Source organism: Hippocampus comes, unplaced genomic scaffold (genome assembly GCF_001891065.2).
Source record: "Hippocampus comes isolate QL1 unplaced genomic scaffold, H_comes_QL1_v1.1 scaffold343, whole genome shotgun sequence".
Classification (NCBI taxonomy): Eukaryota; Metazoa; Chordata; class Actinopteri; order Syngnathiformes; family Syngnathidae; genus Hippocampus; species Hippocampus comes.
Genome location: NW_017805280.1, coordinates 31,964 through 47,124, shown reverse-complemented (window position 1 = coordinate 47,124; position 15,161 = coordinate 31,964). Strand labels below are relative to the sequence as shown.

Sequence of the window (15,161 nt, the reverse complement as noted above, 5' to 3'; positions counted from 1 at the left end):
ACTCCTTATGAACCCCAGTCACCCCCGACCCCGGTCAAAAGACTTTTTTTTTTTTTTTTTTTTATGGCTTTCACTGGTGTGCAGGCAAGTCTGAATTGTGAGTAGCGCGTAGTACCACGTTGCGCCTCAACCTGCCGAGCAGCACTGAGGTCTACTGGACGCCATGCAGCGTTACTAACAGCAAGAACAAGAGGCAAAGAAGGTCCCCCACGAGTAATACTTGTTGTTCCCAAAGAGCAGAGAACACAGATGCCTCTTGAGTATTGTCGTACAGTATGTTCTGTTCGCATATGTTGCTGCTCCGTGTACGTTAAAGTACGGAACAGGTATTTGAAGCATGATACTTACGATAGATTTTAAATTTCATGTCTATGGCGTAGAGTTATAATAGGTTTGGGGATTTTTCATTATGGGTGATTTTGATTTTAATTGAGTCCCCTGGTCAATATTTCCAATGAAAGCTTCTTGCTTTCCAGCATCATCACGCAGCTTCCTGTTGAGCCGCCACCTTGCTGGTCGTAAAAGCTCTTGAGCAAACACGAATGACGTCGTAATATTTGGGTTGGCGGGGGCCGAACGGCCATTTAGACCCATTGCAATGTCATGTGAAGAGGTCTTCCACTCCAACGCGTCCTACATGTTATCGAGAAGAGGAAACATTGACATATTAAAAAGAACAAGACCGATTTATTGTGTCATCGCAGTTGCGTTTCATGGTAACCAAATACAATGAAGACATGCTGAAAGTGACGTACGGTGTGCACACTTATAAATATAAATACTTTTTTTGGGGGTCTGGGGGCGTAAAATATCCAAAAGCACAACTGACCATGTCAAAATGTTGACATTATCACTGTCATTTACTTGTCATATTTAATTAGTTTGTTTTATTTGATCTCAAGCTGCCCTTATCGTAGTGTTATTTCTTCATAAGCCACAATTGTAAATACTATCCAACGATTACCTTTTTATTGGGTAGCACAGTGTTGGAGTGCTCAGCATGTCAGGTTTAAGCTGTGCGTGCAAGAAAGCGGAATGAGGCAAAATTGAGGTCAGACTGCGATATGATCATTCAGAGGCTAATGATTAGTCCCTTTATGGCGCCGCACCATACAATTTGATGTATCAATCGGCAGCCCATTAGTAAATTACGTAAATAAGTTACTGACTGACCTGTATGAAATCAAATTGTTCATCCGCCAATAAGAAATTATTTTGGGATGTTAAGCTCAGACAATTACGTGGATATACATTATGAAGTCAGTGCTCAATATGTGTGAGGACATGTCACGTGCGCATGTCTAATTTTGCACCAAAAAGAGGTCAGACTTATTAGTATTGTGACACTATCTCTTATTTTCAACCACACGTGATTGATTGCTGATAAAACACAGAAGTGATTCATGTTTAGCAAATACTTGCACAATCTAATGAGTTCCAGTTCAAGAGCGCTTCTAAAAAAAAACTGTTTACCAAGATAATAGCTCAGTTTTCTGTGAGACAGTTACTCATTGAACACCATTACTATTGTGGTTAAGTCAAACTGCATGACATCGCATGGAGAGCTGCTTTTCTTATTTTGGCAACCTTATTTTGGTGTGTAAGACAGTTTTCCATTTAAGTAAACAGGCCGTTTTAGGATACGCCTTCTCTCTGCAATGCTGCCCTCTAGTGGAAAATGTGCCTCTCAAAAAAAAAAGAAAATAAAACGAGTGAAAAAACCTCAGTTCAAATCTAACGGGCTACAGTTTTCGGTTTTTCTCGGTTACTTTTGAGTATTTCTCAGATCAGAACTGAATTTCTCTCTTTTTCCATTTTTATATCAATTGATGGGTTTCCATCCTCCTATTTTTATTCGAATTTTCAAGAATTGCAAGAAAAACAACCCTAAATGGAAATTTGAAAAAGGCCTAAAATCCACAAAAAAAGTGTATACACACTGGGGCAGTATGGGAACTTAGTGCCTCACATCCAGTCGATTTATTTCTCCCATGATATTATCTCATTTATCATAACCTGGTTTTCATTTAAAATAAGTATTACTAGTATGTTGTGATCGTCTGTGAAAAGAAAACACACACACACACACACGTGATAGACACAGACAGACAGACAGACAAATAGACGAATAGATAGATAGATAGATAGATAGATAGATAGATAGATAGATAGATAGATAGATAGATAGATAGATAGTCTGTTCAGGTTATGCGACTGAAGGTCAGTGTAGTTGACAAGAAAATGAATGACTCCTAAACCCCGCCCAGTTGTTGACGTCATCCACTGCCCCTCTTGGTTTTACGATTGACTTCGCTGTCCGCCGAGCTTCACATTGAAAGAAACCCGTTTCACAGGATGTTTTGCAAGGCGTGATGTTAGTATGAAGATTTAAAGCACCGTGGACGTGGAAGAAAGAAGAGAATATGCGGCCGTCTTCATCGTCATGAACAAAAAAAAATATTTTTAAAACAGAGGAGTAGAGGTCGTGCATTGATATATTGATTGATTGATGCATTCATTTTAATGACTGCAGATCCTTTTCTTATTCCTCCTATTGATGTTTGTTGTGCACGTGTTCTCGAACTAAAGTGGACGTACAACAGCTGGAATTAAACGAGGTGGGAAAAAAAGGAAGTAAATGGAGCAGGTCGACATCTCTGCTGACAGAAACGTCCTGTGCCTGTTTGACGTGGATGGGACTCTGACGGCACCAAGAGAGGTGAGCTGCTTATGGATTGATTACTGGTCACGACGAGATTTCGGTGTGCTGCTGCTGTATAGTTGTGAATTTCGAGTAGGGGACATCTCTGCAAGCACATGGCATATCGACGATTATATTTTCGCACTGTAAAGATGGCAATCGTCCAGATGCATCAAGTCTCCTAAAGGCACATCATTCTAGCTCTGTATCTAAGTTTTCTTTCTTGCAATGTAGCAATTACACATTCGATTAGGGTTTTATCTCATTACGTGTTGTGAGTAGTGTTTACTGCAGCATAGCGGCACGCTCTGTGCCTTTTCTTTTTTTTTCAGTGTCAAATGTGGGCTTGTTGAAGACAAAAAGATGATTCGTTCGTACGAATGACAACAAGTGGTTATGCAAGTTAGCTGTACTTTCTGACCAAGTGGAAGAGCATTTAATTGTACATTACATGTCACTGAGAACAAATATTGGGAAACACTTCTTAATTCCACTCATTAACCAGTCACTGACTGACTGCCGCCCGAGCAAACATCTTTCATATATGTGTTTCTTCTGTCAATAGAGTCTATTTTAATGATACGCCGTGTGTCCATTCAGTCCAGTTTGGATAAGTTACTGCTTTTTGTCTTTGCACTGAGCAATGGGTCTTCTCTTTTAATTTGCAGAAAATTGACCCTGAGCTGGATGAGTTCTTCCAAGCGTTGAGAAGGAAAGTCAAGATTGGCATCGTCGGAGGATCCGACTATTCCAAGATCGCGGAACAGCTCGGGGAAGGAGATGACGGTGAGTTGAGTCTGTCTGTCTTTCGCTTGATACTACAAATAAGGAACCGGGATGGATATACTGTATCTTTCGGTGTACGCTATAGACAGCCAGCCATGACTTCAAACTTTGGGCACAGTTTGTGACATATAGACGGACTCAACCATAATATCAACGACTGCGATGGTAAAACTTTCCCTGTTATAGCACATCTTTGTAATAACTAACACTCTAGTTTTTGACACCGGACTTACTCTTGGTTTGTTAGTGGCAAAAATACATGACCAGAACACTTATCAGTGTCTGTTACCTTTTTACTCCCGACGCCATGTCAATATTTGTTCTTGTGAGTCCCAAACTTGCTCAAGCAATCAGAACAATTGAGTCAGCTGATCTACCTCCAAGCCACACTCTTCTTCGATATTTCCTTTTTACAATCTCGGGCTAAGTACACACGCATGAGCACGTCCGTCCGCATTTCACCATGTTTCCTCTCTTGCAGTCATCCGCAAGTTTGACTATGTATTTGCTGAGAATGGCACAGTGCAATATAAAGATGGCAAGCTCCAGTCAAAACATGTACGTAAATGACAGCGGTGGGAAGTGACTCTGTTCAAATACTTTGTTATTGTCATTACAGATACCGTATCCGTATTTTAATTATTTGTTTTTCTGACTTTTTACTTTGGTTTTTCCGTTTTATTTGAAAACAGATATCGGTACTGAAGTAGTGAGATTGTCGTATTTTTCATCTTCACAGGCAATCCAAAATCATATTGGGGAGGAGCTCTTGCAAGACCTCATCAACTTCTGTCTGAACTATATGGGGCTCATCAAGCTTCCAAAGAAAAGGTCTCACGCAATTTCTGCACCATTTCACGTTTCTGTGGAAGGTTTTGAAAAAAAAAAACATCCTTTCGCTAAGAATGTCTCTCGATTTACAGAGGAACGTTCATTGAGTTCAGGAATGGAATGCTCAACATTTCCCCCATCGGTCGGAGCTGCAGCGACGAGGAACGAATCGAATTCTCTGAAATTGATAAGGTGAAATGCTGTTATTGGAATGTGATTCGAATATCAAGCTGCCATTTGAGGCACTCGAATCAGCCCTGTGCTTTTTTTTCCAAGACAGTTAATGGATCGCTCAAGCGGACAGAAGTTTCACCCTTCCGTTTCTTGCTAAAATTGACACAAATCATATTAAGCGACTGTAACGGACATGACGTGTTTTCAGGAGATAAAATGATTGCAGTAGTCCGAGCTACATCAATTCGGTTATGCCGCAACAAGGTTTTTCTTCACAGAGAGAAAAGATCAGGGAGAAATTTGTTGCTGCCCTGATGACGGAATTTGCTGGAAAGGGACTGCGGTTCACCAGAGGTGAGACCGTCGCTGGAAATGTTCATTATCGCGAGAACGTGATCTGAGTTATTCGAACAATGATTTATGATTCGAGTAGTTTCAAAAATGTTCATATTAGTCTGATGGTACCCGTGTGCAAGTCTATTCTCATTCAACCAGATAATTTTATTCTTCGGGTACTGAATCAAACACAACGGGACTGTTCTGGTGATCTTAAAAATAGGATGCAGCGCAGTTGAACAACAACAATAACAACAAAAGAGCTTGACTATCCTTGTAAAGAGAGTTTAAAAAATGTAGAACACATATAGGATCTTGTTAAATTGCGCAAGTGTGCCTAACGTTGTGATTCCCCCGAGCTACAGTCAGAACTCATCTTCACTTTCCTCAGCATTAATGGCTGGAGGCAAAAAGAATCAGCGCTAACTGCCAGAAATAGTAGCCCTGCCTTGGAGCAGGATGTGCGCAAACTTTAGTGTCACTTAAATGGGCTGCTAATAACATACACACGTGCCTACATGCCTTGTGTGTCTTTTACATCCATTTTCATCAGCAGTGCTAATATAATATTCTGACAATCAAAGGGGGGGGGGGAGTCAATAATGCTCGACATTTCTCATCTTATTGTAAAACAACAAACTGCTCCTCCATTTTATGACCATCATTTTACTCCTTGCTACCATCACTCTCGTTCATCCGTTCCACCATTTTGTGCCACCGCAACTCAACAGCTGTTGGGTCGTTCATGAACAAACCAGTTCAGTGATTCATCAATTACTCTTTATGATTAGAACGACAAATTACAAAATAATTGCTGAATTCTAATTGGGCTTGTCAAAAAGGGACAAAGTGAACCACATGTTTACTATTGCGGCGTTTACAACCGCACTGACTCAGCTGTGTTGTTTAGCTTGCGGACGCTTAATTGCACAAACTCCTTTTTCTTCCATTTTAGAAAGTTTCCTCAAGAAACTTCTTTGACGTGACGCGCTGGTGGACGGACTAACAATAGGCAGCCTAAGTTTGAGGTGACGAGGACGTGTGAGGTGTGTGCGGAAAGCAGCTTTCTGATTGGCCGGTTGCCCAGCTGGTGCCTTTTGTCACTTGGCTGAGAGACGCGGCAAGGGGGGAAAGTATTTCTGTTCGAAGGGAGGATTTGTGTCGCCTCATTTTAAAGGTCAACGCAGGCTTTTCCTTTTACCCTCGCGAGTGTAATTATAAAGTTATCTAATCAAAAACTGTTTTAATTAGGACTCTTTTTTTTTTTCTTCGAAATATATATTCCCGCAATCATCACCGAACTGGTTCTAAAACGCTGTGGTTGCGTTTGGACGACACGTTGACTTGGTGGGGCAGTGTTTGCTCATCTGCCTACAAGCTCACTGAACTGTGAGAACAAAACAGGTCTGTCCACTGATCGAAAAAGTTAAGAGCCTCCATCAGTCACAGTTGTTGCGTTGACGGTAAAGGGACATTTGTTCCACAAAGCTGAACACAGCAAAGGCAGAGTGGCGTCAAGAGTGCATTTGACAGTGTGACGGGGTGTTAATGGTGTTGTTTTGGCACGTTTGTCCTCGTAAAAAAACAAAAAACAGGATTTATGTGAATTCGTTCAGTTGTCTTGTTACTTTGGAAAAATTTTGCTCACTGTTTTGTGTGCCCATAGGCGTTAAGAAAGCTGCCAATAAAATAGAATTTACTAAAAAAAAAGACTGGTGATTATGCGGGCTTGTGAGAATACAGGATTGATGTTGCCTCCTGCTCTTAGGCGGCCTTATCAGCTTTGACGTGTTTCCTGAAGGCTGGGACAAGAGGTTATGTCTGGATCTGCTGGAGAGCGAAGGCCTGCACGACATCTACTTCTTTGGCAACGAGACGTCAGATGTATGTTTATTTGTTGAATTTCTATCTTCACGCCCTGTGTTTTCACCTTACACACAGACCACGCGGGCGTACACTCATTAGCCGAAGATCCGATACAAGAGCTGTCTAAAATTCACATCATAGAGGAATTTGTTGAATGTCTTTACTGTTACATTCGTTTCTTGTTAATATTTTGTGTAATTTGGGGGTAAATTTTACTGCTTCAGAGGGTCAATATGTGAGAACCAGCTCTCAGTAGGATGCGGTTTACACCGCTGCAAACTAAAGCCACAAAATTCGTCATTCTTCTGCAGTCTAAAATACAAAGCGCATGATCGGCAAATGTTGAATCTGTTGTTTGTTGAACTCATTTCACCTTTCATCCTTTAAGGCTTCTTCACTCTTAAATTTTAGGTGTGGCGTCCCTATGTATGCCCGGGAGGGTGTGTCTCTTAGAAGTATTCGTGTTGTTGTTGTCGTCTGTGTGGTTGGCGAATCCTGTATTTGTACTGCATGCCAATCAGTCATTCGTTTCTCTTATGGCAACAGCTCGTTAAGATCGCTCTTACTGTACAACGAGGCAATCTTTTGGGAGAGGGATGGCATGACTTTGTTATGGCCAGATGATTTATTATGGCCAGATATTTCTGTGGTTCGAGACCGATTTGCTTGTTTGGCAGTCGCTTCACTAATCACGCTGTACAACAACAACACCGTTTTGTTGACTCCACACCTCCAATTTAAAACTAAAGAAGCATTTTGGATTAAATATAAAACGTTTCTACACGCAACAAGTCCAGTTGCTTCGATTCAACCTGTGTGCATTGACAAGGAAAAACCGGACTGACAAACTACTCCTGCGAACGGGCGTGGTGGCCATCAGGGAAATGTTAATTTTATCGAGTATTTCCGGACCAGTCCTGATTGCGGGCCTTTATTAAAAAAACAAAAACGTGTTTAGCAGCTGAATAAGCTATGAAATACCCATTAGCAGCAAAATATAACGCCATGTATATGTTTCATTGTGTAGTGGAAATTCCGCATGAACAAAAATGAGCGTAATTCAATCTTCTCCCACTAGGGGGAGCCAGAATACAGGCTCATCAATAATGGGAGGGTGGTCTCGCGCGATACAAAGTAAAGGATTTGGCGGAATTTGGTATCCCACTGGATCACATTAGACTGCGCAGGTGTACTTAATGTTGTGTTTACATCATTTGATCTTGAACAACTGACTTTTGTTTTCATTTTAACAACCACTTTGGTTTCCTCGTATTCCAATCATTCTTTTCCTGATGTCTGTCTACCACGACACACGTCTTCCATTGTGATCCAGTTCGTGTTTGGCCAAGACACACTCACGTTAAGTCTTGACACATTAGGGTCCAGGGGTTGTCCAAACTTGGTCCTGAAGGGCCGCTGTCCTGCTTGTTTTTCAGCTCTTCAGCTCTCCCAGAATGCTTGTGGAGGCTCTCAGTCGTACAGGAAAGTTCAATCGTAGAAAGAGTTCCGTCAGTCGTCATCTGTACCTGTGGTTAAAAAAAACAAAAAACAAAAAAGGACGTTTCGCTTCTCTCACAGAAGCTTCGTCAGCGGTAGACAACTCTGAAGTCTCCGTGAAGACTCTCCCAGAAGCAACACACCTGATTCAAACCATCAGGATGGTTCTAATGCTGCTTCAAAGCTGGCTGATGAGCTGATCATCTGAATCTGCTGTGTTGCAGCCTGGAGAGCTGGAAAACAGGCAGGACGGCAGCCCTCCAGGCCCGGAGCTGGGCATGCCTGCTTTAGACAAACTTAATAACAATGGGTTGTGTTCCTGTATTTAATCCGAGCATTTACAAACTATCCACTGAGTGCCTATGCCTTCTGTGGAGCTGAAGTCATACTGCATTCATCGGAGAGAGTAAAAGTCAGAGATCAGATCAAGAGTGGCTGATTCTCAACAAAACAGAAACTGCATCAGGCCGCACTAATCTTACCTCCTTGTCATTTGTGTCTCTTTTCCTTAGGGGGGAAACGATTACGAAATCTTTAACGACCCGCGTACGATCGGCGTCACTGTCTACTCTCCGCAAGACACTGCCAGGCAGTGTCGGCAACTTTTCTTTGGTGATCCATAATGTGAATCATGATATTATTTTACGAGCTCAAAGGACTATGCTGAGTATTTGTTAGACTTGCTGAAAATCAACCAGCAGATCAGAACAGGTTGGACTTGTTCTCCATATATATGATCGGTGTATGGGGAAAAAATTGAAAAATCAGACAAAAGATCCATGACTCACAAGATATAACAGATAAAGGGTTCCGTATTCTGTATAGAAGATGACTGGGTGGAAGATTATGATAATGATACACAAGATAAACATTTTCTTCTTAAGTGTTAAAAATATCTAAAGATAACCCTATACAGGGTGTAAAAGACAATTTGTCTTTTCTCCCTCGCTGTGCAAAACATTCCTTTGAGCTACATATTCATTGATTTGTCTGCTTTTATGTTGTTGATATTAACTGAATTTGAATTTTTAACCTTTGATTCTACAGTAAATTCAGCTTCTGTGATTAAGTCACAGTGCAAACTTAACGAATGTGTTTATTTTAACCCTTTTTAAAAGCTACTGCATGCTGTTAAGTCAGTCATTTTGTGTAGTTTCTTATTTTTTATTGACCGTGGTGTCAAAAAGTTGTTTGTGTCGTTTATGAATGACCAATCATGAAATGGGATTGAGTGCGTCTGCCTCATGCCCGTGCTAAACTGTCAGCATTTTCACCTTGAAAGTGATAAGGAGCGTGTGTGAACTGTAGCCTGCACTCTAAGATTCATTAAGCTGGTTATATTTATTATTTGATGACATATGTAACAAATTAATTGTTTTGACATCATTTCACTTTGCTTCTGAATGTCAACAACTGTTGTGTTTGTCAACGCTTGGAGGTGTTTTTGCACGTGTGAAGCACATTGAGTTGCCTTGCGTATGAAATGTGTTCGACAAATAAAGGTGCCTTGCCTTCCCTCAATGTGTGACATGAAGAGGCCTATACATGCGTACGCCTCTCGAGTCCCCCGCAGCCCTGTGCCCCAATTAAAAACAAAACAAAAAAACAGACACACAAACTTGTAATCATGAAATGGTTTCATCTAATTCCAAGGCTCAGGAAAAGCCACCACCAAAGGAAACAAAACTTTGAGGTGACGAATAATAATCCAAACCTGAAATTGACATTTCAGGCAGTGACACAGACAGAAATGCTAAGAGGTCGAAAACTGAACATAACCGCTCACAACCTGAAATTCTACAGGACAAACAACAGTTCTGTGACAATGACCAACTATAAAGTCATGTAGTCGACTATCATACAAACTAAGCATCCACAAAACACACACACACACAGTATTTTAATCAGTTCACAGCGCCATACACTGTATTGTTCGAAACACAACAGCAAAACGAGCGCAACCAGATCACTCTTGTATTAGAGGTTCACATATTGGGAGAGTTTGGTGTTCCCACGATTAAAGATCAACAGTTAAATAATCAAAAACGAATAAACACGAGACAACAAAATATGTGATCTACATGTTCCGCGTTGAGGGTCTGCTTCAGCCCTCCAGAAAGACTCCTGGACTCAACCATCCATTTAAAGCAACCTACTTTGTCTTGTTCAAAAACGCTCAACTATTTCTTTCTCAAGCAAAACAAACATTCACATTGATTCATCCCCCCCACCCCCCGTTCCATGAATTCGCCGTTTACCTTAAGTACCAGGAACAAGATTTAGGGGGGATATTTTCTACCTTATGTGTCAGGAAAGGAAGTGGATTTGGAAAAGGTGAGGAATCGGGTTTGGCACCTTTTGTCCTCTACCTTCGTTTGCAGGTCTCGCGCATCCAACGCCAGTAAAATGTTTGATAGCATCCGAGTTAAAGTGGAGGAGCAGTCGCTAATGGGTGGGTGAAACCGTCACGTAAAAAGGAAACACAGGATGCGCATCATGTACGTTTTCAGTCCCTCCATCTACGGTCCCTTGAAATCAAACCTAAGAGCTGATGATCTGCCCGGACCAGGTCTCGTGTTTCGTGCCTGGGTTGAGATGAATTATCTTCACCTCCACCGCCTGCAGCTTCAGGTTCTTGGGGGGGACTCTGCACACTTTGTATGTGACCTCATCGCCCTCAACGGGAACATATTCCCCATCGATGCTGAAACAGAGGACAAATGTACTGAGCCCGCCACGGTGTCACCAAATACACTCGGACATTGAGACAACGATACATTGACCGGTAGGGTATCAGATTTAATAGGCAAATAATAAATTTCGAATATGTGAGTTGTTTTCTTATTTGACCCGAGCAGAGCTAAGGCCGGTGTTTGAAATGCCTCTTAAGGTGTTCAACTACAACCACGATAACTGATTCAAGTTAAAAGGTAACCTAAGTGAAGGAGCGGTGCTGTGGATAAATCTGTGTGGCTCTTGGACTGGATCAATTTAGATGATGTTACTCGTCCAAGTCGTCGTAATTAGTGCATGACGCAGTTGACGCGAGTTTGTCCTAGTCGTGCAGCATAATAGTTTATGAGAAAGATAGAATTGCGTACTTGTAGCATTGCTACTCGTGTGCTGAATTATCCTGCTAGTGAGAACGAAGTGTGGACTAGATATCAAGGATATGGAAAAAAAAAAAACCTCAGACAGCTTTCTTTCCATGCCTTCAGAGAGTGTCAGCACATGTCGACTGCCACTCACTCTGAGATGTGAACAAAGATGTCTTCGCCGCCATGGCTGGGCCGGATAAACCCGTGTCCCTGTGACCTTGAGAAGTTCTTACAAAAGCCCTTGAACACCGGACCCGAGTGAGCCCGGACCGTGCTGCGTGCACACAAACAGAGAGGATGGGGGGGAGGGGGGGGAGATATCAAAAGTTACCAGGGAAGGTTACTGATTCAAAAGCCGAAAACAAAAGTAACTGAAATGCAGAAATGAAAAAGAAACTCGTGGATGTCAGTTAGCCAGAACTTCTTCATTGTGTCGCAAACACAACGGATGGGGAGATGACTCAAAAACAATATTCAACACCCAGCAAGTTGTGTGAAACGCGTCAGTTCAGGGACTTGTTGTTACTTATTTGCTAATAGACATCTTTTATGATGCTTACTAACCCATTTCAAATATGTCATGGAATACAGCAGTCAGTTGTAAGAAGCGGACTCAAGTCAAGTCAATCTAATCTGACCGGGGCTTTCACAATCAGCAGTATGGGTCGATAAAAACAATGAAACGTAATCTTAACTTAATTATCAGTGGGAGTGTTTGGCGTAAGCAAAATTAGATGAGCAAAACACATCTTTGACGATCTGCAAACATCAATTAATACAATAAATAATCAACATTTATCAAAGAGGACCCACTGTTTTCTATTGTATTCACCTTTTTTTTTTTTTTTTGCACTGTATAAACAGAAAGTACTTTTTCACAGGAGTGACTTACGCCGAGTATGTGCGAGTCCGTTTGGTCGGCAGCGGGCTGGGGAGTTCCCTTGGGAGCGCCTGCTCCCCCCTGTCCTCCCAAACGCGACTGCCCTCCCTCAGGAAGGGGAAAGACACGGTGAGAGGGGCGTCGGGGGATCGGAGCGGGGTCGCCGAAGGTGACGTGAGGCTGGGGTCCGTCATGCTGAGTTTGGTTGGAGGAGAACGGGGATGATGTTGCTGCTGCCGCTGCTGCTGCTGCGATTCAAGCTGCAGTCTGCGAGCGTGCCGCTAAACACAGCTGTCTTCAGTGAGGCCTCCTTCAGTGTGGGACAAGGCCTCAGCAAGTTATCCAGGTCAGCACTGTCACTTCAAGTCGATCAGGAGGACGTGCTGTGAGGGAGATGGAGGCAGGATGAGAGTGCTGTCACACTGCTTTAGACATGTAGACGCGACGGTGCAGAGGAGAGCTGAGAGGAGCTTGTTTCTGTCAAATACTGGAGAGGAGCGGTGTCAAACTTTGATTGCAGGCCAGATAGTAGTTACGGTTGAATTGACGGTAAATTATTATAATAGAGCTTTTGCACACATTAATATATTTAACAATCATCATCCCTGGTAAGTATGAGGTATTAATTTTTATTTTCGGCATGTTATTAGATGAATATTGATTCTGAACTGCTCCAGCTGCTTCATTTTTTACAGAATTGATGGGTTTTAGACCTGCAAAGTGATAGCAGTGATATTAATAGGTGCATTAATTGGGGTACGTACCAAAGGCATGGCATTCAACAACAGTGAGTGGTTTCCTAAGTATAATTTATTGCAGCATGTTGATATTGTGATGCAACAACAACAATAAACACAAGTATATTAAAAAAAAAAAAAAAAAAAGCTTCCAAGCAGAATTTATGGAGTCTAGTTTCTGACAAACAGTGAGGACAGCGTACAGTTTTTAAGAGACTATTTTTTTTTTTAAACAAAGACAATGTTGGTGTCTTGAACAGATTGAACCCACATTTTAACAGGTGAACTTTCTAATAGCACCAATCGGGTCCTTTTACGATGTCGGGAAGCATCCGAGCCAGGATTTAGACCGTTTCCATATTTGATTGATCGTTACGTATGGAAATACCTTTTAAATGGAAGGTCATACCAGGACGAATTCAAATTCGACTGCCACATTTTTAAGGACTAGCTTTCTCATGGTACAACCTCACCACCTTAACCTCTCCAATTTGAGATTCAGACTATTTTGACTGTGTGGAAAAAAAAATTTTGAGGGCAATATGGTTGGACAAAAAAAAAACCCAAAACACTGATGGTTGCAATTGGAAATAACTTTTGAAAAGAAACTCACTTTAGGGTAAATTTAAGTGGCACCTTCAGATTCTTCGAAAAGAAAGTCATTTTAGGGTAAATTTAAGTGGCACCCTCAGATTCTTCGATCCCTAATCATCCATTGACAGCAGAAATAGAGACAAGTCCTGGCTCGGACACTTCCACATCGCAGAAGTACACACTGAACACAGTGGGGCTGTGACTATAACCTGAACCCCCATATTCAGGGGAATTCATCTGTTTTGTCATTCCATGGATCATTGTGGTTTGAAATAATCACCAGGGCTAATTAAAGAGTTTGTTTTGGTTGCCCTCCCCTTCTTTTGTCCATTTGCGTAGGGCGCGATCCCGGCAAATTACGGCGAGCCAAAGCTTGGGTGAACTTTGAAGGTAATCATGCCTGCCGCGCCGGCGCTCGGCGGTGTCACTCTCGCCCTAATGAGGCCCCGGCCATGAGCGGCGGCCATTAGCAGGGCTCAGCGGTGCCGGCATCTGAGCCGGGAGCTGCCTCCGCGCAACCTAATCTCCAGGCGCTCCCGGAGGACCCGCTGCCATGAAGCCGCTTGTAAAGGCTCCAGCTGTGCCGAACACGGAGAACATTTGAAAACAGACAGAGTCGCGATGAAAATGTGTCATTTAAACAAGCAGCAGGTGCAGCGACGACATTTTTATGCAGGGAACATCGCATCATAAATTCATGGAACCCCAGAGATCACATGGGGGGAGGGGTGAATCGTTCATTGTAGCCACATGATAGAATGAAGTTGTAGCCACGAAACACTTTTTTTAATACAAGTTTAATACAAATTCTACTTTTTGCTCACAAATAAAGAATGTTCATGTTTCTGCTGTTATTCGAGCGGACCGAATTGTGTCGGTGTGAATGCACCCTCACATACGCAAGGCAGATGCACTGCCCCTCTGCACTTCCTGTTGTTTTAAAATCCCAAGGGAATTTAGTGCCCTTTTTTTTTTCTTCTTCTTCTCCCCCATTTCCAGTTTCAAGTGTTTTGAATTCCGCTCACTGTGTCATCAGCCCACTCTGCGCCTGAATAATTCATAACAATATTTATTAGCACTCTGAGGTACAATTAGATGAATTGGGATTAAGAATTGGCTCGTCTGCGAGGAGGGAGCGCAGCAAAAAAAAAAAAAAAAAAAATTATAAAAAAAAAAAAAAAAAAAAGCTTCCAAGCAGAATTTATGGAGTCTAGTTTAGTCTTTAAACAAAGCAACATTTTACATGATTTCTTCATAATTGATTTAAGAGGGATGATTCATTGCACTGCTGTAAAGCCACTCTGCTCTGTGTGCGTCAAAAAAAAAAAAAAAAAAAAGCTTCCAAGCAGAATTTATGGAGTCTAGTTTAGTCTTTAAACAAAGCAACATTTTACATGATTTCTTCATAATTGATTTAAGAGGGATGATTCATTGCACTGCTGTAAAGCCACTCTGCTCTGTGTGCGTCTCACGCCCACTCCTGTATGTGATGCTCGCGGGTGACGTCAGAACAGCTGCAGGAGGCCACCGAGGAGTGACGTCAGCAACCCCGTCCCCAATTCCCAGATGACTATGCTATAGAAATCACATTATTTTTATTTATTTGGAAGTAGCGGCAATAATACAAAACAGGAGGAGCAAACGGTGACACAATGAAACTG

At 42.0% G+C, this 15,161-nt stretch overlaps 2 protein-coding genes across 5 annotated transcripts in view; one reads left to right on the top strand and one right to left on the bottom strand.

The window, feature by feature from the left end:
• The first annotated feature begins 2,302 nt into the window (after positions 1 to 2,302).
• Positions 2,303 to 9,712, top strand: pmm1 (phosphomannomutase 1). Of its 3 annotated transcripts, none has more exons than XM_019870934.1 (9): positions 2,303 to 2,474; positions 2,588 to 2,719; positions 3,370 to 3,487; positions 3,969 to 4,045; positions 4,227 to 4,318; positions 4,411 to 4,510; positions 4,771 to 4,846; positions 6,597 to 6,712; positions 8,704 to 9,712. In XM_019870934.1, exons 2-9 carry the CDS (start codon positions 2,639 to 2,641, stop codon positions 8,812 to 8,814), a joined length of 771 nt encoding a protein of 256 aa, XP_019726493.1. In that variant the 5' UTR covers positions 2,303 to 2,474; positions 2,588 to 2,638; the 3' UTR covers positions 8,815 to 9,712. The 3 variants fall into 3 exon arrangements, with proteins under 3 accessions (XP_019726493.1, XP_019726492.1, XP_019726494.1); XM_019870935.1 differs by having other exon boundaries at positions 2,309 to 2,415; positions 2,586 to 2,719; XM_019870933.1 differs by having other exon boundaries at positions 2,303 to 2,719.
• A 101-nt stretch (positions 9,713 to 9,813) lies between these two features.
• The window catches only part of csdc2b (cold shock domain containing C2, RNA binding b), an 8,103-nt gene continuing 2,755 nt past the window's right edge, over positions 9,814 to 15,161 (bottom strand). For both annotated transcript variants that reach the window (XM_019870937.1, XM_019870936.1), the window contains exons 2-4: positions 12,182 to 12,552; positions 11,441 to 11,563; positions 9,814 to 10,895 (exon numbers count right to left, since the gene is read on the bottom strand). In XM_019870937.1, coding sequence (XP_019726496.1) covers positions 10,733 to 10,895; positions 11,441 to 11,563; positions 12,182 to 12,363 — 468 coding nt within the window. In that variant the 5' untranslated portion in view covers positions 12,364 to 12,552 and the 3' untranslated portion in view covers positions 9,814 to 10,732. The remainder of the gene's footprint in view (positions 10,896 to 11,440; positions 11,564 to 12,181; positions 12,553 to 15,161) is intronic.

What these genes read in the sequence shown, in the direction of transcription:
- pmm1 (XM_019870934.1), top strand. Translation starts at nt 2,639, where the DNA reads ATGGAGCAGGTCGACATCTCTGCTGACAGAAACGTCCTGTGCCTGTTT. An exon ending in CTCTGACGGCACCAAGAGAG is followed by an intron (nt 2,720 to 3,369) that starts GTGAGCTGCTTA and finishes TTTAATTTGCAG; the next exon opens with AAAATTGACCCTGAGCTGGA. An exon ending in GGGACTGCGGTTCACCAGAG is followed by an intron (nt 4,847 to 6,596) that starts GTGAGACCGTCG and finishes TCCTGCTCTTAG; the next exon opens with GCGGCCTTATCAGCTTTGAC.